Here is a 22,127-nt window from a genome sequence, read left to right on the forward strand (position 1 = left end):
GTTCAATTTTTTTTCAGCTTTAAAAATACATAATCCTACATGTTTGTTCATTTACGAATTTTGTGTTCTATATTGATAGGTTTCAATGACAGGATATTTTAGTTTTTTTTTACGATTTTAATCATTTTTCTTTATGAAAGCTGATGTGACAATACTTATTTAATCAACGTCACATTGAAAAGTGAAATAATTTTTTTTAAAAAAAATCATAAAATAACGGTTTAAAACTGAAATTTGACAGCACATAAAACTGAAATTGTAGAAAGACAAACATATATGCAACCGAATACATATGTACGTAAATAACTCAAAATACCATTCTCCAAAATTAAACATAAATTTACAGGGCTCCAACCCATTCAACACTTTAGCATGGAGGATTTATCGCCCCTTTTGCAAAAGTCCAGCAAACACTAAGAATGCGAATGTGTTGTACATATAGATTAGTAATCTGGTTCCACATATACCAACAGTGAAAGCAGTTGCTTAGATTACATATAAGCATCACACTTCAAATAAATAAATATTAGGCAAATTTTACATAAGTTATTGCCCATTTTACATGTATGGGAACGTTTCTCAAAGCTATTCTTCACGAATAGAGAAATTAATAAATAAAAATAAAATAAAAATATATATTCAAGAACACAATAACAACTAAGCCTCTCTACATTAAAGTGCACTGAAGAAAATATTAGTGGAAAAGGAAACCTTAAACCATACTTTAATTGGTGTCATGTGTATATATTGACCGGATTTTCGACATGCATGAACGTCGATCGACCAGATATCTGTAACTAAAACGTGACACAGTACACGACAATCGTTATCAATATGACCGGATATATAACCCTAAATGTGGTATATAACTCGGGACGGGAAACACGGTCAGAAGTCGCGTGCGGCCCTAGCATAGTGAAGAACCATAATGTGATCAGTGGTTGAGGAATTGGGAACCAAGGTGATCAAATCTCTTGGACTACTCCATATGTTATCTCTTACATGTTGCACTGTCAAGAAAGTTTGAAGCTGCTGCCCTTTACATGTCAACTGTATCTGTAATCAACCATATATTAAGGTAAAACTAAAGATCATGGAGACATTTCAAGGACTAAAAGATACCAATCCTAAAATATTGGATATGGAAAATAACATTAATTTATATATATATATATATATATATATATATATATGATAGGCCTAATTATCATAAAAAGTAAGGACAATTGGAATCATTGTGCATGATTTCATTTTGTCTTGGGCTCATGCAAACAAATTAAGGAATTAATTAATCATTGATGCATCGCATACCAACTTTAATTAGCATTAAATTCAAACACAAGAGATATTGAAATGATTGATATACATTTAATTATAAAGATTAACTTTAAAAATAATTATGGTATTCCAAATTTTGCTCCAAAATACATTTACGATTTTGTTTATTGGTGTTCTTTAAATCAAGGCCGAGGAGCCCACGCAAATTATAGGGCCTGGTGAAGTCAAAATTAACTCGACTAAAAAGTAGGAGAAAATTTAAATAGATTCGTTAATCAAGGTTAATTTATTTAATTAACGTCTAAACACAATGATTCTTCTAATAAATTAAAAATATCCAAGTTTAACATTTAATCCAACCAAGGAAGCCGCCCATCACACGATTGAAAACTTCTCCTCTCTTTAATCATTTTTTATTTAATTTCGGGCCCCATTCAGACTTTGCACATAAGCCTAAATCATTATACTTCAGACTTCATTTTATTATTATCCTAATATATATTATATATACACAATTACGTCATAATTACAAAAATTACAAAATAATAATAATAATAATAAAGAAAAGAAAAAGTTGATAGATCCAGAAATTAAGGCTGACTTATGATATGGGTACGTTTCATTTTTATTATATTATATTTATATTATATTTATATATTTTCCTCTTTGCATAAATCTTCACCCAACTCTTATATATATATATATATATATAGACCTATAGATACATATCTCTTAGTGATGAACGTAATCGACAAAAATATTATTAACAACCAACAATTATTTAGTGCACATTGAATTAATATATATTATTCACTCACAAACTCAAATTAATTTTTTTTTATTAAAAAAATACCCCTCCAAGTTGACATTCCATTTCTTCTACGATTCTCGATTATAATCATCATAATAATTATAATTTTATATAACTGGCCAGGCATCAACTAATAAACTTACATAGGAATTATTAATTATGAGGAATTGACATTCCATTCCACACACAATTAATTCACTAATATAATAATAATCTAATTAATTATTACTTTTGTACGTGTTCGCCTCTTGTTTATCTATACGAAATGATTCTGCAATGCATTATCTACCATGCAATGTTGCTTTCTAATCCTCCAACGTAAGACATTTTCGACCCTTTTTCTAGTAACGCGCGCTTAGGATTATGTACGCGTGTTTACCCCAATATCCTTCATATAAAAACCCGCAAAAGAAGAAAAGAAAAATGTACGCTGAATAAAAAAATCGAGGAAAAAATGAAGAAGAAGAAAAATTACTAGATCAAATATCTAATCTAACTAAAACCGGAAAGCTAGAACGGATAAAAAAAGGAGATTTTTTTAAAAAAAAAAATAGAGTAATTTCGATTATTATTGGTTGCTTCCTTGTAATATTGATAATCTATGTTGTCAAATTTCAATCTTATAGTAATGTATCTTTAAATTTCATTCATTTTTTTTCCACGAAATTACTGAAATGACACTACACACATCTTAGTAACACATCGACATCGTTTTTACGATACGTCAGGAAAATGACCAATTTTTTTTATAAAGAAATAAAGAGCATAAAACTGAAAATTTAACCTCATAAATGATCAAAATCAGTTATTGTCAAAATTTGTATCGACTTTTTATTAGCATGGAAGTGCACCATTTGATCTATCTTTTATAGCACAAAAACGTAGAAAAAGACAATTAAGGGCCTACAATTTATTGAGTTGAAACCTTCGAAAGCATGACGATATCAAACCGTAACGCATGCAGATATATATTAATTAGCTGGAAATTAAAAAGACAATCTAATATACTTTTTTAATGGACATCAATTACATGATTAGTGTGAACTAGAGAATATACAATTATAGAAACCGAAAGAAGATTAATATCAGAATCCCAATTTAACATGCAAATTTTGAAAAGTGACATACCATAATCATATCTCTACCCACTCATAATCTCAATCATTGGCCAGTTTTGTTTCATGCTACTTTTTTTTTTTAAAAAAAAAATCATTATTAGGCCTATGTGTGTGTGTGTGTGTGTGTGTGTGTGTGTGTGTGTGTGTGAAGAAATAATTGATCAAATGGTTGAATGGCATGGAACCATAAGGGTTCTAAGTAAACTAGATTGAATAGTTTTATGAACAAGCTAGCTAATTTTTTCATGTATCTTTGGGAGGTTGACGTTCACGTAACCATGTAATGAACTATTAATTTATAAAATTGTGACGGCAGACAATTTTTATTGCATTATTATTAATTATTATGTAATTATGTCTGACTCTTAATATTCTATACATACATTAATTTATGTATTTTATGGTTGATAGGGAGAATGATCAAGCATCCCAATCATAAACATAAAAATTTACTGAAAGAGTTGACCTTGTAGTATAGTATTGTGACGTAACAGAAATGAATTTTGTGCGTCTAGTTTATAATTCATCTGATATCAAACTCTCAAAATTGGGTCGAGATTTCGGATTCGATACTTAATTATAAGAAATCAATCGACCTAACTAAAATAAATAGATTATTACGTTCATTCATTTGGAGAATTGGATTAAGAGGAAACAAATAGAATGTTGTAGTCGTTGACCATGCCACGATTCTTGGCAGGCGATTGGAGTTAATATACATGTTCTATTTATCTAAAAGATTATCTTTCCAATAATTATTTAATTATGGAACATATTGTATACGACATTGAAGGGAATGATTCGAAGACTTTTAGCATTTAATTTAATTCGACAACTATTTATGAAGAAAATGAGAAATTCTAGGTAGGATAAATAGCTTAATATATTTATTTTAGCATATGAAGAGTTGGAATATTAAACTCTTTTGGTTGACAAAATATTCTAATACATTATCATATTAAATTCCCACATTAACAATCTAGCTAGTACATGAAAGAATAAAGAAAATGACTGATAAATTAATTGTCTTTTAAAATTTCAAGAAAATTATAATCAGGATTACACTATCTATAAATATCTAAGTACAGATGTATATCAAGAAAATTCATTAGACTAACGTAAGCCAACAATAATCCATTTAATATATTCATTGGACCTTTTTCTTTATTTCATTTTCTTCAAAACAGAAATCAAAACATGTTTTCCTTGATGTCTTTGCGTTCTGACATTTTCAAACTTCTCAATCCAAATGTACCATGCACAAATAATTAATACTTTAATTCCAATTATATAAAGTTTGAATAGATTTATTTTTTAAGCGGTCATTAATATATATTATTTGTAAATAATTAGTTATCTTAATAGCAGGACAAGTTGAACAAACCAGTAAGATTATAAAAATACTGCAAAGAATATTAGTACAATGTGATGTTTTAATTTTTTGTTGGGTTATTCTTAGGTTGAAGAATTTTCGAATAGTTCATGGAATGTTTTTTTTCTTGGTACGTACAAGTGACAATTAAGGGAATTGAGAATGTAATAATGGATTGCCTAAATTTTCTCTTAAATATTCTTATAATATAGTATCTCCTTAATTCTATATTGTTCTGATTGTAACATTCACATTAAATCTCACATTTTATAGATATATTGATATTAAATATTAAGGTAGCACGTCTCGTTGCATTAACCCTAAACCTTAATCCCTTTTCTTCTACCAATAACTAACTATAAACAACATCTATAAAACGCATAATAACCAAATCATTTCCTGAATAAGACCAAAACCTTGTTTTATCCATAATTAAGTACGATGGATTAAGCTAATAAGACAAAAAGATATCCTACTTAAGATGGCTACCTAGAAATATACATCGTACCTACTTTTGTTGTTATCTCAAGTTTTCTTAAGTTATATATATTGCTCAAGGAAGTTTTTATAGTTCTGCTGTTACCATCATGTTTCTTTTACCAACCATTTCTTCAATAATGGGATTAATCAGTTGATTGTCTTCTTCCGTTTCTTTCGCGTTTCCGCTAGGTCTACTAGAGAATAATTAAGTATCACCAGCCCGAGAAATTAAGGATAGTGTGTTTATAATTTGGAAAAAAAAAAGAGGAAGATTAATTGTATTACAGATAACAGATGAATTTACATACCTCGGTTTCGCTTTCGAGTCTTAGCTTGATAACCAGGTATTTAATAACCAGTCGAATTGTCATCCTGCCATCCCTAAATGAAACCAAACAATAATCAAACAAATGAAAATTGCTTATCTATCTAGACCAAGGACTCATGAGTATGGTGTTCAAGAAATAGGTTAAGAAAAGAAATTACGAACTCGAAGTATGAAGTCAATTACCTGATTCTCAGGTAGCTCTTGGATAGCCGCGGTAAAAATGGTTCTCTTTCTCTGCAACCCAAAAATAAAATCCGAGGCGACATTAAACATTATGATTTCGAAGAAAATAAAGCTCTGTCGTGGGGACACGTGATAATGAAACAGAAATGAGAAAAAAGTTCATGGTCCGAATAAAATTAGTAAGATCAAGAAAACTAAAAATGTAGAATCCTTATGTGTTTTCTATCAACTGTATTACACTTTAGGGTGTATTTGATCACTTACTGGTTTTGAGACGCTTGTAGCATGAGCCATAAACCAGAAGATGGTCTCCTGGGAGGTTGAATAACTCTGAAATCTATAGCTGGCCTCCGAGTTATATCTACTCCGCCTGGTGCTCCGGTATATTGTTGAAATGGCCGGGAAACGTAGGACACCAACGGCATTAAAGGAGGCTGTGGTAAACTACGAGACGAAGACAAAATAGAAATTGAAGCTGCTGCTGTATTGATGGGGAAATTCCTATTTGTCCATGTGTTTGTTTCTTGGTATTGTTGAGGCAAACTTGAACTGCTAGAGTTCGCTGTGTTTTGCAAGAGACTAAACCCTGCGCCACTTCCGAAATTCATCAATGTCCTTGGGGTTCTAAATTCAGGCAGTCTGATATTTTGTGATTGTGGTGGAATACTTGTAATTGGAATATTACTATAACTGGTACTACTGTTGCTAGGCATAAGCTCGAGCTCGATCGGGCCTGGCTCTCTCCTTTGTGGCCGAGTTTGATCTTCTTCTTGCTTGGTTTCATGACCATGGCTACCGATACCGAGCCGCAGCCAGCCCCTGTGTTCTCTTTCTTCTTTGGCAGTATCCTTCGAGCTTGACCCTACAGTACCTTCGTTGTCAATTCTTGATTCTTCCTCCGCCATCACAGATGGATCAAATCCTAAGCAAGCTTCAATATTATTGCAATGATTATGACCATAAGCCTGTAGCTGGTTCATAGCACGGAAACCGTCAGCGTAGCCGTCACCGCCATAACAGCAAGAAAACCCCCGTTTTTCAGCCGAAAACATGGTCATCTCGACAACCCCAGAAACCACCAAATCCCAAACGGAAGAGATTCAAGGTTCTTGATTTCAGAACAAGCCATTAAATGGGAGGGATCTGCTTCTCAACGTCTTCCTCGTGATTTGGAAATAGAGATCTGTTATTTCCATGAACGACTGGTGCATAGTGCTGGGGAATCAAATCGGTTGAATATACCCATTGACCAAATAGTTATTTATCAATGTCTATATATACATAATATATGAATTATTTTCGCAGTTGTGTATGGTGGGAAAAAGAATCAGTGGACTATAGATACAAGAAAGGAACAAAACTTGCCAAAACCATCTCTTTGTTTTGATGGATTACGAAGTAGTCGGAGAGGTAGATATATGGTGGTCAGTCGTTTAAATTATATTTTATATTGCTGTAATATCATGAGAATATATAATACACACACACACATAGCTAGCTAGGTGAGTTTATATATATATATATATATATATATATATATATATATATATTTGGTTTTTTAAACCTGTTGGCTTGATTGATAAGGTAGAATACACGTACCCACTTTTCAACGAAGGTGGAGGGGAGGGCTCAAACTTTTAGGGCCATTTCCAAGAACAAAAATTTACAATTCAAGCTACTTTCTTTTTGGATATCACAAAAGGTCCTTTTTAGGGTCTTTTGGCTCATCGGATACTTGGAATTAACTACACATTATTCTTTTAGAATTTGTATACATCCCAAATTCCCCATAAATGGATGTCGCCTTAAATCAAGTTACATCGTCAGGAAAATGACAGAAGTAGAGATGCTAATTACTAAATTAAATGTGGAGTGATTCTCATCTCATTAGTCTTAAATACATTTCTAGCTGGGAACAAATCAATTTATAAGTTTTGGGAATTAGAGGAGACAATGTATCAAATTAAAATATATTTATTTGTTTCCGTCTGTGAAGATATATAGTATTCCTGATATTAATGGTAGGTCTATTTTGTGTTCTTTCTTTTTACAAAAAAGTGACAAATTTTCTCAATCTTTAACGTTTTGTATATATGAAAATTGGAGCTCAAAAGATTAGAAAGACAAGTCGCATATTTCTCCCAAAAAAAGTAACGTTTATCATAATGCACAGGACACCAAATAGAAAATCTATGTTCCATTACTCTAACATTTGATCACCAAATAGGAAATCTATGTTCCATTACTCTAACATTTGATCAAATGGCTACAAGGGAAACCACGCTCGCCAATTTTTTCATGTGATGCAATGTATTGGACAATTGAAGAAACACGTGTGACCATTTTACAATCATCGGATTAAATAAAGGGTAGTAAATACAGAAACATTTATACAAATATATTATAGATACGAAGCCTCATCAAAATTAGCCCAAGTAATATCTCGTGGTGAAGGAAACCATATATATGGGACCCTAGCTAGTCAGATTTGATTATAAGTTATCACGTCTTAAAAATAGCTATTTAATTTCTATTCATGAATACCAAAATATGCTGTCTATTCATTTTTTCAAGTTCTGATGCTTTGACGAAATGCATGAAACTCTTGATATGCCAGCTTTCGATCAATCTCACGTATCATGATGTCATGTCCTAACATAAGTTTGACTGATGTTAAAGAATAATTAGCTCAAGCTTAGGTTTGTGTTTACCCCACCTATCCAACTAGCAAATTTTTTTTTTCCCCAAAAGTATCTTTTTTGGTGTAGTAGTTCTTCTTTTTCCGGTTTTGATCTACTAAGTTTTCAAATTTTTGTTCGTTATAATAACTTTAATTTTTTTTATTTCAAATCTATTTCGTCGGAATGCTGACGTGACATCTGAAATCGATGTATTGTCTGTTGTCACATCAGCGATTGATCTAATAGAGCCGAAAATTAAAAATTACTGTATCAATACGAAACTTTGAAAACTTTATAGATCAAAACCCTACTGGTATATGTTAGTGACAAAAAAAAAAATATTTCTCAATTTTCTTCTCAAATTCAGGATTCTAGGAATAATTAGTTTGCTTTCAAATCATAAAATAATTAAATTATCCATATGAAAAAAATCATAGCTCGAGATGTATGTCGTAGAAGAAGCTCCTGGTATGCATTTTGATATCCTCATGCCAATTAATATTGCGATATATACAACGATAAATCATGTTAATCAAGAGCTAGCGTCAATGAATTGAAATTAAGGCTGGCTAGAAAACATTAATTAATCAACATATAATTAATGTCAAATACATATAATTGAGTTGATTATAATGAAGAATTATAAAGAAATGAATGGAGGGTTTGGCATGCATGATTATGTTTCCCATAAACAAAATAATATTATATATATAGCGACGTGGCCATGTATTGTATATATGGCATTCGATCTAATTTTATAGTTTACTAATTACATGTGCTACCCACCCCCCGGTACTCCCACATTCTACACTTGATTTAACTGTCGATTGTCCCTCAGCAATAACCAAATATTTAGATTATAATATTCAAATACCACAATTAAATTTGTAATTATTAACGTATGTATCATATATAAATAATCGTGTCTATGAATTATAGTTTATCTGACACTAAGATCTCAAATTTGAGAAGATATTCCGTGAAGATGCTTACATAAATACCGTGGAATCATTTAATGTTACATGTTTCACAAAACCCAAAAGTGTACGTCAAAAGACGCCCAATATGGCATTCGACAAGATTTTCTTATGAACATCTTGCGACACCCAACAAGCATGTGTGTGTCAGTATGTGTGCGTAGAGATAGATGGACGGTAATTTGGAGGGGAGGGGAGAGGAGGGGGCAGCAGAGCGTGAGCTATCAACCTGAAAAGCCTATTGAACTTATTCCACCCCAATAGAAATTGTTCTGTATAATATGTATGAATTATTTTTTTATTGGTACAGACAGGTAGCCCTTAACATATGGGTGCCAACTGACTGACGGATACTTTATTGGCGGTTTCTATATAGTCCAAATTTTTTTTAGAACTGCAAGTACTTAATATTTGCGGTACATTTATCCTACCGCATGTTGAGTAGATAATTGGTGTAATGTTATGTATATATTCGGCGAGGACATCTATCACATAATTGTTTTGAGTCAAACACGCTTAATTTTGAAGTTCTTATGTGATGAGTTTTCAAATTGGATATATGGTACCTATCAGATATTTTAAGTTTTCTTCAACTGTATAGTAACATTGCACAGTCTTAGAATCTCGTTCATTCTTCGACGGGGTATAACAATCACATCTCCTTTAGAACACGACATCCTCGTCGCGGCTACCTCATCAATTTACCAGTAACGAGAATCTAGATGTGGCTCACGCGGATTAAAGAAATGGCTCTAGTGCAAGTAGCACTTTGCCCTACAAGTTTAAGAGGTGGCTCCCACGTCACATAGCACTTGCGCCGCACTAAAACTTATTTCCCAGTATTTCTGCCTACGGCCATCTCTGATGACACTCTGTAACACCCAAGATTCGTTGACTGTCTCCGTCGTACCAACACAAGTCTTTACAGCATACTTATGTCATCATTTAAATGCACCCTGAGAAACTTCTCAAAGAGTCACCCATCCCAAAATTAACTCAAGTCAAGCACACTTAACTTTGAAATTCTTATGTGATGATCTCTTAAAAAGAAAATGCACTTTTTTGATATAAGTAGTACCTGTTAAATTTTTTTAAGATTTTTTCAACTGTGCAGTATCATAACCACGGAATCTTGGAGCCTCATTCATTTTTGGATGGGATATCACAGATATGTTTCATGTCGTACGTAATTTGGGATCCATCCACTTAAATACAATTTGACCGTAAATATTGGAAAAATCCTTGTCGAGGTGTTGAGCACAATGTCGAAGTATTGTTGATATGTTCAGAATCGTATCACTACTCCGCCCAACCAAGGATGAAAAGTAAACAAAAGATCAAGCATGTTCCACTAGAACAAACAAACAAATTATTAGATATTTCAAATCGGCCGGATTAAATTCTTTAGAGTTCTATATTTGGACTTGGACAATCCTCTCGTTTGAGTTAGTTTTTGGAGTTGAGTTAGATCTAAGTTTGAAATTTACATGGTATCAGACCTCAAGTTCACCCTTATATGTTGGATTGCACTATGTGACACTCGATATTATCTTAAAAACTCAACGCTCCATTTGTTCAATTTTGGACCTAAAAGATTGTTTTAGATGTCCCACATCGACTAAATTAAGTATTAAAAGTTGTATAGATAGAGATTTGAACAATTCATCCTCTTAAACTAGTTTTTCGAATTGAATTACATTCAAATCGTGAAAATTTTCTTTATTTTTTTCAATATTTCGGACAAATAAGATTCCTCCATTCTATATACGTGGCAGAGAGCACAAACATATGGCACGAATAATGATGAAAGGAGCGTAGATGCATGCATGGGATGCTTTATTATATATATATGTAGTCACTTTTTCATCATCATCCGTTTGTGTTTGAATTAATGAGGGATGCATTCGATCTGCAATCTACTCTCTAATATACTTTTAAAAGGAAATTAATTATCCTTTCTTTCGCAAAAATGATCTTTTTCCCCCAAAACGAGATATTTATTGCATTAAATGGGCAATTTGCATGTTCGGGCGCATCGAAGAAAAAGTGGTTCTCACTTTTCAACAGTTGAAAGCAATAGGAATAAGGGAAAGGGATGGCCCCTAATTTAATCTATCGTCATGATGATATCATGAGTGCCATCATCATAGCTCCTCCATATTTATTTTTAGTGCGATCCCAGCAAATTTTTTCTCTTGCTATTCATAAACTTTATACACAACAATAATACATAATCATCATCTTCATGACTTTATTTTACGTATCGTTTTCATTGTTTGCAGGTGACGGAGGTCTCAAGTATCATTGGATTCGCTTGTAAAAAAAAATTGTAATGAAAACAATATATATATATATATATATATATATAAAAGTAGTGCTTGGGATGTATATATGAGTAATTATGTGCTTAATTGGGACATTATATGATCGAGGCCAGTGTTTAGTTCATAAAATAGGAAAGATAGAATTAAAAGAAAATAAAGCATTGCATGTGGTATGTGGTGTGCCGGAATGCAACTATCAAATGTATAGTGCACAAAGTTCACACGGATCATGCATATATTTGTAAATTTTAATTTTTGTTTTATATGTTTTTTATTTGTAATCTTGATTTTTTATATTAAAGAAATCGGATTTCAGTATTGTAATTTTCATTTTTTTTATAATTTTAATCATTTTCGGTTTGGATGTTGATGTGACATTATATAAGTAAATGTCATGTCGGCGTCATGTTAGTGTCATCGGAGAAAAGATCGAAATGAAAAAAAAAATGCAAATATAGTGGACTAAAACTGAAATTTAACAATCAGATGATGAAAATCGCTAAAAGACAAATATATAGGAGAATGTACATTTTTTGTTCTATAACTTGCACAATTTTCATCGGTCAATTCACATTCTTAGTCAATTACTTTGTATTTTTTTTCGATTTTAGTACTTTAGCAGGGGTGTTTTAATGAAATTGGACAAGTTAAGAATATTCAAAGTCGTGTCAGTAATTTTCGGTTTCACATCATCATTTTTCGGTGTCACCTCAGCATTCCGATTAAAAAACTATAGAGTATGTCTTTTGTGAGACTGTATCACGAATCTTTATCTATGAGACAGGTCAATCCTACCGATATTCACAATAAAAATATTAACGCTCTTAGCATAAAAAGTAATACTTTTTCATGGATTACCCAAATAAGATAATTGTCTCACAAAATACGACCTGTGAGACTGTCTCACACAAACTTTTGCCAAAACTATAAGAGAGAAAAATTAAAAATTAGTATATTAAGACCGTAAATTGATGAAAAACACAACCAAAAAAATATAAAAGTTATAACATCAAAATATCATTTTTGGTAAATATAATATGTGGGACCAAAATTTGTTACCAATTACAATCATGGATATAATTAAACTACTGCATTCTTGATACTTCGTCTTTTTCTTTTTCTTTTTTTTTACAGGAAAAGAGGGTAAATATCTTATGATATCGACTAGTCTTAAATAGAAAGCGAGGGATATGTTTTCTATTGGTGCCATATCAGTATATTGTCGAAATATATACCCAAAGGGATCGGAGAAGCCTTTGATGGCAATTCACATTTCTTATCTCGGATTTGTGTGTGTGTGTGTGTGTGTGTGTGTGTCTATATATATATATAAGTTGAAGAAAAAGCCATTTTATCTACATTTTTCTAATATCTTGATCTCAACAAAAATTTTAAAATATTTTGATCAACCAAACCCACTCATAGTAATATAGAATAACTTTTGTACGTTTCTTAAGTTTGTAGATAGTGGGAATTAAAATGATTTCAAAGCAAACACAAAGAGAGCCAACTTTCTATAAGTCTCCCCTTCTTTTCAGGGCTTAACTTTTGCATTGCATGTTTCATTCTCAACAAGAACGTTGCCCTCACGTCCACGCACAACTTATTTTTGTTCTTTCTCTATGATTAATGCCGGTGGGGTACCTATAATATCCATCCATAACATATATTCTTTTTTTAAACTAATATTTTTTAGCATCACTAAGTTTAAAAATGTTACATTGTCCAAGATCACAAACTTTAGTCTATACAAATTATTGTTAGGCCTGGAGTAATTAACGGTGGGGCTAGCCCGGGTATTTACACATGTGGCTCCGCCACTGCTAATGAAGCATGAATAGATCATAGTTTAATCGAGGAATGATAAAAAAAAAATTAGGTATCTTTAATGAGCTCGTGAATGCTTCTAGCACATGTGGAAGTGACAATCGAATTCCTGACTATTGACCAAATGTTCACATATGCTACTAACTCAGAATCGTGGTGTATATATTCTCAAATATGTGAACATTATCCCTCAACTAGTATTCTCAATTTACTCTTGTGAAAACTAGTAGAACTAGCATGACAGGATAGTAATGGTATCCATAGAAAAACATGCATGGCAAACTTTGTCATGAAAAAGTTATTGTCTTTTCTATTAATCCGTTTAAAAAAAAAAAAACATTACACGCACCTCAAGGATAAAATAATATTTATAAATCCCCTTGATATGCGTACGTGCCAATATATAATTAGGGAGAGAACAATGGAACAAGCAGTAACGCATTATGCTGAAGGCCAGTGCCTTTTATTTGCATGTCACCAACCCCTAAATATTCCTTCTTTTCTGTCTCCATGATTATTTTCTCAGCTATTCCATCCCTATGTGTATGTATATGTTTTCTTCTTCTTTTATATGTACTTGTAGGTAAAAAAAAAAAAGGTATTATCTACACTTCTCCTTCATAATCAAGAATAACTATATCTCAACTCATTAATGAATAATGCTTAGAGCGTCCATTGATCGGAAACTGTTCGTTCTGGATCAAACGGACATGATTTCCCGATGGCGATGGTCGATCTACTTCTTGATTCAATGTTAAGAGGATTCGGTCAATTTACTAAGGATGTATAAATGTTCAAAAACATTTCAAGTGTTACTCAAAATTCAAAACATCAATGTAGTTATATATTATTATATATAAATAAAAGGGTAGGTCTCTTGTGAGACGGTCTCGCTAATCTTTATCTGTGAGACGAGCCAACCCTACCGTTATTCACAATAAAAAGTAATAATTTTACCATAAAAATGATTTTTTTTATAGATGACCCAAATAAGATATCTGTATCACAAAAAACGATCGGTGAGACTGTCTCACACAATTTTTTGCCTCAGTAAAATACGTAGTTGGAGACGTTTGTTATCAGGAATTTTAAAAATAATTTCTCGGAAAAAGTGGATGAAAGAGTCATGCGGGAGAATAAAAATAGCGGCGTACGGCACAACCCTATAAATTCCCGACAGTGCAGGGGAGGGGAGGGGCCATGAACTTCCACGCCTGCATGGATATGCGTGGTCTGGGCTTCTTTGTGGGCCCCCATTTTCTGAACACGCGTGCCAGCCCGCTTTTCATGGGGGGCTCTCCTCTGTGGGCCCTGCTCTAATGTCTTAATTATTCATTGTTTTCAGCACTTTAACTGTTGATTTAATGATATTATATTACAAGATTAGAATTTTGGCAGGTTTTGGAGTTAAATTACTACCCCTTTCTTCTTCTTCTTCTTCTTTTTTTTCCCTACGCTTATGAAATTTAAAAATCGGAATCTCATTCATTTATTTACTTAAAATGAGAAATCGGAATATTATTTATCTATTTATTTAAAATTCTCATTTTTTTCGCGATGTAATCGAATTATTCACAAAAAAAATAAATTAATTGCCCTTTTAAGAGGGAGGTGATGGGTGATAGCAAGCATAAGTAAAATGGAAACGAGCACTACATTTACAAAACCATTTTCTCTGACGGAAAAAAGGGTCGGATTCAAAATTTTCAAAAAAACAATGAGAAATCTTGTATTAGTGTGCATATTATCATTATTTTTTTATGTTATGATTGAAATATTTTCAAAAGCAATAATATTCTACACTGATATGGGCCATTCTATGTTGTTATTATTATTATTTAATCACATGCATGGTGGTACAATATTTCCAAGTACTCATGCTCCATATTGTGTACGCCAACAAATATGGCACTTCCGAATCATTTAATCGCCATTATACAGCTCATGGAAAGCAATCCAAAGTACAAGCTCATATAATCGAACTTTGAATTTAGATGTTTGATTTTTCACACATATTAAAATTGTTACACCACTTGTTTGAGAGGTGTCGACGCTGACATTGTTGAACAATCATACAATTGTGAAACAACAACCTTCGTTTTATAGTATAAACCAAACCAGTTTATTTCATAAATAACTTGTCTTAACAACAAAATTTCCCAAAAATGATATAAAAATGTGGAAGTGTTTTACAACTTAATGGAAAGCAAGTGGTGTGTGTTTGATAAAACATTCGGCAAACAGGGATGATCAATGTACAATATATATTATTACATAATTCTCCGAATATCAAGAATTTCAAGACAAGACATATCATAACATATCACAAATATATAACACTAATACTTCATCTTATTTTTCATTTTTTATTTATCAGAATCTATTTATTAATCTTCTAAAAGGCGAGGCAACAATTTATATTCACGTATAGGAGTCATACAATTTTCAAGAATTTTTTTACATATCAAACTTGAATCATAAGAGTGTTTGAAATTCTTTCTTACACAAAACATAAAACAAAAGAAAGTATGCACTATCCGATCTTTCAAAACATATACATAGATTTCTGTTTTTAAAAACAAACATAAGCCCACTTACGTATTATTCCTCAAAAAAGTGGAGAGACAAAAAATGGAGATTCTCAAAATTTGTTTCTCTTAAACCTTAAAATCTTGTGCTTCTTTGAGATAAATTTTGCATCGTTTTCCCAATGCTCCTCTGACCTCTTTTTTTTTTTTTTTTTTTTGAAAATATCAGTGAAATAAGTTGTGTAAATTTTTCTAATGGCAAGAGGTTCTATTTAGAGTCGTAAAGATTGAGGAGATAGACATGTCAATTTCATCTTCAAATTTCGAAAATCTGATATATTGAAATCTGGAGATTTGATAGATGACGATCACGATCTACTTATCTTTGTAAATCTTTTATCTTGAAATATATATATTGATGCACCTAGTTAAATTTCGAAATTCATGCATCTATCTAGTTTCCGTTTTGAATTCTTGGGTACAACCCAATACAAATCCAAAAATTTATCCAGTATCATTCGAGTATTTAAAATACGGACTTTTTAAAATTTGTGGGATTTACAAAAATAATTGAATATTAAATCCAACCATTCGACCGGATTTGTTCGTGTCGCAAATGGTCGAATCAGTTAATTTGTTTTTTGAGTAAATGCGAGATAAAGATGTAGGGACTAGGAATATTTGTTTTTTGCTTTGGATTGGTTAAAAGTGTTTTTCACTAACTATTCGGCCGTTGATGATCAAATCATTTCACTCTATAATCAGTTTGTGACAAATGTGAGAGCCTTTGTTTCACAATTGGGCCGTTGGTTTTATTTACATGTTTATTTAATTGGACTTCGGAAATCTCTATGGCCTGCAATTGATCTGTTGTAAGCTTAATGTGGAAATTTTTTTTTAAAAAAAGATAATTTAAATATTTAAATAATTCAAATAATTAATAGAAAATTTTAAATAATTAATGAATTTTTTTAAAAAATATTGATCGGAATGATCTTTAATTTTTATAAAAAAAACTTTATTTTCTTTATCGTATCTTTTTCCATAAGCTTTTATATTTTAATTAAAGTATGTCTTTTGTGAGACGGTCTCACGAATCTTTATCTGTGAGACGGGTCAACCCTACCAATATTCACAATAAAAAGTATTACTCTTAACATAAAAAATAATACTTTTTCATGGATGACCAAAATAAGAGATCCGTCTCATAAAATACGACCCTTGAGATCGTCTCACACAAGTTTATGTTTTTTAATTATACGTAACTTTAGTTTTTAAAATTATTTGCAATTTGTATTTATTGTTGATTATAATTTTTAATCAAATAAAAAATTAATATTTCAAAATAAAAAAAAAATTCTAACATTATATCTACAACATCATCTCAAATTTGTATAGCCATGTACCATATGAGATAAATAATCTTTTCCCACGCAGAACATGTTGTAATACAGGCGAAAGCCTGACGTTTTTTCCCCGTCATAAAACAAAATCAAAAACGAAAAAAACTAGATTATTCGTAATGGAAACAAGTCTTATCAACACAATCCAATAGTGAATGTTATATAATCACATAATTCATTACCCATGGAAAAAATGTGAATAAAATGCACAACATGAAGATTTTATGCGGACAAAAAAAATTTGTTGTCCATTAACTCCTTTGATTTTGGATTTTAATCTATCAATTAAATTTCAAATTTTTGTTTTTTTTTACGTTAAATAACTTTTAATATTTAGATATTTCGGTCTAATTACTGACATATACCGAAAATACTAATATAACATTAAAAAATATAGATATGACGTTAAAAAAATCTATCAAATATCACGTCACCAATTGAAACAAATAATAAAAAATTAAAAATTACTGTATCAAAATAAAACTTTGAAAAGTGTGAAAATCCAAAATTTGACAAATTGATGAAACGAAGAAATTATTTTCCCCTTTGTATACACAACTAATCCATGAAAAGGCGGATCATAACTTGACGCAAACAAAAACCTAAGAGGAAACTGCGACGGAAGTAGAAAAGTCGTGCACAAAAGTAAAGCATAAAAACGTGCTTGTAAGAAATAATGGACCATTAGCAACTACTGATCAATTAACGCCTTTCCTGGAAATTCTTCGTCTGCTAATCTCTTGCCGCAGGCACGCTGCTTTTGCGGGGGTTTGTCCCATTCGTAGGCCACAAATATGGGGATTCCATTACCAGCCTACAAATAATTCGACAAACTAATTGATAATTAATTATCATATAACTTAGCAATTAATTATAGACAAAAACTTATATGAGACGGTCTCACGGGTCGTATTTTGTGAGACGGATATTTTATTTGGATCATCCATGAAAAATATTATTTTTTTATGCTAAGAGTATTACTTTTTATTATGAATATCGCTAGAGTTGACTCGTCTCATAGATGAAGATTGATTAGTGAGATCGTGTCACAAGAGACATACTCTTAATTATAAATCGGATGAGCAAGCCTTTAGATTATTTATTATTATTATTTGCTTGGACGATCAACTTTAATTGGAAATTTATCTATTTAAATCAAAATTAGTACTATAATCATCTATATATCTTTACTTTTAGTTCCTCCTATAATGGTTAGGTTTTAGACTTTCGAAATATATATCAACTTCCATGAAAATATAAAAACCTAAATTCTTTACTATATCACGTGAAAATCATAATGAAATGTCATTTAAAATTTAGCCACCAACTTCAACTGCTACTCAATCAGGCCACCAAAACAAACGATAAAACGTCATGAATTGGGTAAAAAGGGTTAGAAAAATAAGAAGCTATTTTCTTTGTTTGGATAATTTAAATGTTATAGCAAGAAAAAATAAAAACAAAACATTGGGAAAGAAAAAGACTTAGAGCAAGTGTCTTGTGAGACGATCTCACGAATCTTTATCTGTTAGACGGTTCAACCTTACCGATATTCACAATAAAAAGTAATATTCTTAGCATAAAAAATAATATTTTTTCATGGATGACCCAAATAAGAGATCTGTCTCATAAAATACGACCTGTGAAATCGTTTCATATAAATTTTTGCCAAAGATTTAATTTGGCTAGACTTAAAGTTCCGAATGATCAATTTTGATATTCAAACGGATGGAGGATCGTGTTAGTATTCATTCAAAGCACGAAATCAGATGTCAAAATGACGAAGTCGCACACAGAATTTCTATATAATTTTTTCGTCAAAAAAAAAGGGTTGATTAAAGTAAAGGCACGTGTGTTTTCATTCACATATAAATCCTAAAAACGTGGGTTGCTGGAAGACTACAAATATCAACTAGGAAAAAAAATTTATTTAAGTAATTATTGCAAATATTTAAAAAATATTATTTTTTTGTACAGTTACGAAACTTTGTAAAAAAAAAAATCTATGATCACTTTTTTTAAAAGCAAAAACAATACATTAATGATTGATTGTAATCTGGCAAAAATTTCTGTAACTATTTCAGATAAAAAAAGAATAATAACGTCCGAATATATTTATCATGGAGTTCGTTTGGTTATATAAGTATTTTGTTTCAAAAAAAAATTTTTAAGTTAAACTTCTAAAAGTATTTTTTTTAGTAAAGTTGTGATATATTTGTATTTAGATGCATAGATAAAAAAAATTGAAAATATAAAATTTAATGAAATGAGTGTTTTTTTAAGCATTTATTTACAAAAGTATTATAAGTGTTAGATTAATTAATTGTTTTTTAAAGTACTAAAATGCTCATCCAAATGCATATAAAATTATAAATATAAAAAAACACTTTTCTTAGAAAGAGGACTCATAAGCTTAGTCTTAAAATAAATTTATGTGAGACGATCTTATGGGTCGTATTTTGTGAAACAGATCTTTTATTTGGATATAGAGACTCATAAGCTTAGTAATATAAAAAGTATTACTTTTTATGCTAAGAGTATTATTTTTTATTTTAAATATCGGTAGAATTGACTCATCTCACAGATAAAGATTCGTGAGACCGTCTCACAAGAAACCAATTCTAAAATTAAACAGGGTTTTTTTTCCAAGTAGATTAAGAATGCCATTGAAAAAATGACAAATTTCTCGTTTAAAGTGATAAGTGATTATTTTAATGATAAAAAGTGAATATATTTCACAATAAAAATATTTTTTTTAAAAAAAATACTACGTGTACCAATGCAGTACCTTTCTTTCCGCTTTTCCAGAAAGCTATGGAGTGATTTCCTCCTTGCGATCGGTAAATCTAAATCAAGACGAACCAGAGTGAAAATGGAATTAATATCCAATAATAGTAATTATCGAAACAAACAAACCTCCGTTGAGAGCATGTAGGAGATATTGTGCAGTCTGTTTAGATTTGGAGCATTCAGCAGATTTTGGGAGCCCACCTTCCTCGGCAAGTTTCAGGATATCTTGTGCCTGCACACACGCTTCACTGATTCAACAAGTTCAAACACAAAAAAGATCTGGGACAAGAATATTGGGAGAAAGAAGAAGAAGAAATTAAAAACCTTATGGGAAGAAACATCGAAAACGGCAACCGTTCCGTTGTAGAAAATCGTCATCGGAGCAGTTTCAGCATTTTCTCCACACCAATTACTCAGCCTATACACAACCAAAAAGCAACAAAAAATTTTCGAATATATGTCGATGCTTGAATCGAAGAAAACCCACATTTTTATTTTGTAGTGTTGAATACCTTAGAGTAGGATCACAAACTGGAACCGAGGGAACTTTTTGTTGCGTCTCCGGAGGAATACAAAGCGATGATTTCTTCGAATCCAGCACACATCCATTGGCAATCACACTCTTCAGTATCTCTGGATTTATCTTCGATATCAGACCTTGTATATCTGAAACCCGTATTGTTTATAAACATAAGAGCTAATTAAATTATAGTACATGCAGAAGTATATGAAACTTTGAATAGATCTAAATAATATGCACGAACCACGAAAGCTTCTTTTTCGATTGAAAGTGGGAGAGTGGGAGGATTTGTCCATGTTCAAGAGATCTAGTTCGAGGCCTGATTTTGCCATATAGCTTATTGCTTGCTTATTAGCTTCGATTGATGAGAACTCCCAGTCCCAGCAGTGATGATTTTTTTAGAGACGAAACGCAGTGGTTATATGGATGGTGGTGGGTGGGATTCTCTTCTTGTGGGTTGTGTGTTGTACAGAAAGACGTAATTTACGAAACAGAGAATGAGACCCGATCCCATACAAAAATATTAATGAACCCACGTACACGTTTGTGTGTACTTGTATAATATTTTTTATAATTAATTTGATTTATATTTAAATAAAAATAAAAATATAATTATAAGAAATAGTGAGAGACTACACTGTAATTTTGATATATAAATTGAAAAATAAAAGAATAAAAAAATGATCTCAATGAGAATTGAACATATAACCTAAACCCAAGAAACAATGATTCTATTTAATGAACTACATGTAACTTGCATTAAATTTTTATTAATATATATAATAATTAAAACAGACTATGACATCAAAATTAGTTACTCTAAATGTCTCAAACTTAATAAAATAATATAGATATATAGATATTTTTAATAATAAAAATATATAGACAAAAATTTAGAAATGCGGTAAATTTTTCTTGATATAGGCTCTTAATTTTATATCCATGAGATGAATCGATTTGATGCATATCTAAATTATAAAATAATATTTTTTTCGTAACAAAAACGAAAAGAAATTTGAAAGCTGGAAATAAACTGAAAAATATGAACAAATATACAGAAATATGAAAGCTAAAATGCTTGCAAGTGTTCGTCCTGCTTGTGATAGAGTTGAGTCGTCTTCCTCTAGTTCTTCCGCCTTGATTTTGTTCAATCCTCCAGCAGCTGATGCGGGTTTTTGCACGATCTTGTACGTGGCATAGTGGGTCGTACAAAAGCTCATGACTCGGTCAATTCTTCCTTGTCTTAAAGCTCAACGAAAACTTGTCTGAGACGATCTCACAGATCGTATTTTATGAGACATATATCTTATTTGGATCATCCATAAAAAATATTACTTTTTAGGCTAAGAGTATTACTTTTTATTATGAATATCGGTAGAATTGACATGTCTCACAAATAAAAATTCGTGAAACCGTCTCACATGAGACCTACTCTTAAACTCAGCATGCGATTTCTAGTTGTCCTAAAGCATCGAAAATATTTCTTATTTTGTTGTGTGGATTCCAT

The 22,127-nt window shown here is 31.2% G+C and overlaps 2 protein-coding genes across 2 annotated transcripts; both read right to left on the minus strand.

Annotated features, from left to right (window-relative positions):
* Positions 1-563: 563 nt before the first annotated feature.
* On the minus strand, positions 564-7,066 carry LOC142533951 (uncharacterized). Its single transcript, XM_075640887.1, has 4 exons — positions 5,835-7,066; positions 5,571-5,621; positions 5,368-5,440; positions 564-1,056 (listed from the first exon to the last, which is right to left on the minus strand). The coding sequence occupies exons 1-4, from the start codon at positions 6,626-6,628 to the stop codon at positions 889-891; spliced, it is 1,086 nt and encodes a 361-aa protein (XP_075497002.1). The 5' UTR covers positions 6,629-7,066; the 3' UTR covers positions 564-888.
* Positions 7,067-17,835: 10,769 nt separating this feature from the next.
* On the minus strand, positions 17,836-21,104 carry LOC142533095 (protein TIFY 9-like). Its single transcript, XM_075639717.1, has 6 exons — positions 20,865-21,104; positions 20,613-20,766; positions 20,425-20,518; positions 20,227-20,332; positions 20,099-20,156; positions 17,836-18,124 (listed from the first exon to the last, which is right to left on the minus strand). The coding sequence occupies exons 1-6, from the start codon at positions 20,950-20,952 to the stop codon at positions 18,043-18,045; spliced, it is 582 nt and encodes a 193-aa protein (XP_075495832.1). The 5' UTR covers positions 20,953-21,104; the 3' UTR covers positions 17,836-18,042.
* Positions 21,105-22,127: the final 1,023 nt, after the last annotated feature.

The sequence above is a fragment of the Primulina tabacum genome, chromosome 18 (genome assembly GCF_025594145.1).
Source record: "Primulina tabacum isolate GXHZ01 chromosome 18, ASM2559414v2, whole genome shotgun sequence".
In the NCBI taxonomy this organism is placed as follows: domain Eukaryota; kingdom Viridiplantae; phylum Streptophyta; class Magnoliopsida; order Lamiales; family Gesneriaceae; genus Primulina; species Primulina tabacum.

Excerpts from the sequence above, each read along its gene's own strand:
- LOC142533951 (XM_075640887.1), bottom strand. The coding sequence starts at position 6,628 with ATGACCATGTTTTCGGCTGAAAAACGGGGGTTTTCTTGCTGTTATGGC. Across the intron at positions 5,441-5,570 it reads AAGAGCTACCTGAGAATCAG|GGATGGCAGGATGACAATTC; the intron begins GTAATTGACTTC and ends GGTTTCATTTAG. Across the intron at positions 1,057-5,367 it reads GACTCGAAAGCGAAACCGAG|ATACAGTTGACATGTAAAGG; the intron begins GTATGTAAATTC and ends GGTTGATTACAG.
- LOC142533095 (XM_075639717.1), bottom strand. The coding sequence starts at position 20,952 with ATGGCAAAATCAGGCCTCGAACTAGATCTCTTGAACATGGACAAATCC. Across the intron at positions 20,333-20,424 it reads TCGATGTTTCTTCCCATAAG|GCACAAGATATCCTGAAACT; the intron begins GTTTTTAATTTC and ends GCGTGTGTGCAG. Across the intron at positions 20,157-20,226 it reads CCTACATGCTCTCAACGGAG|ATTTACCGATCGCAAGGAGG; the intron begins GTTTGTTTGTTT and ends GTCTTGATTTAG.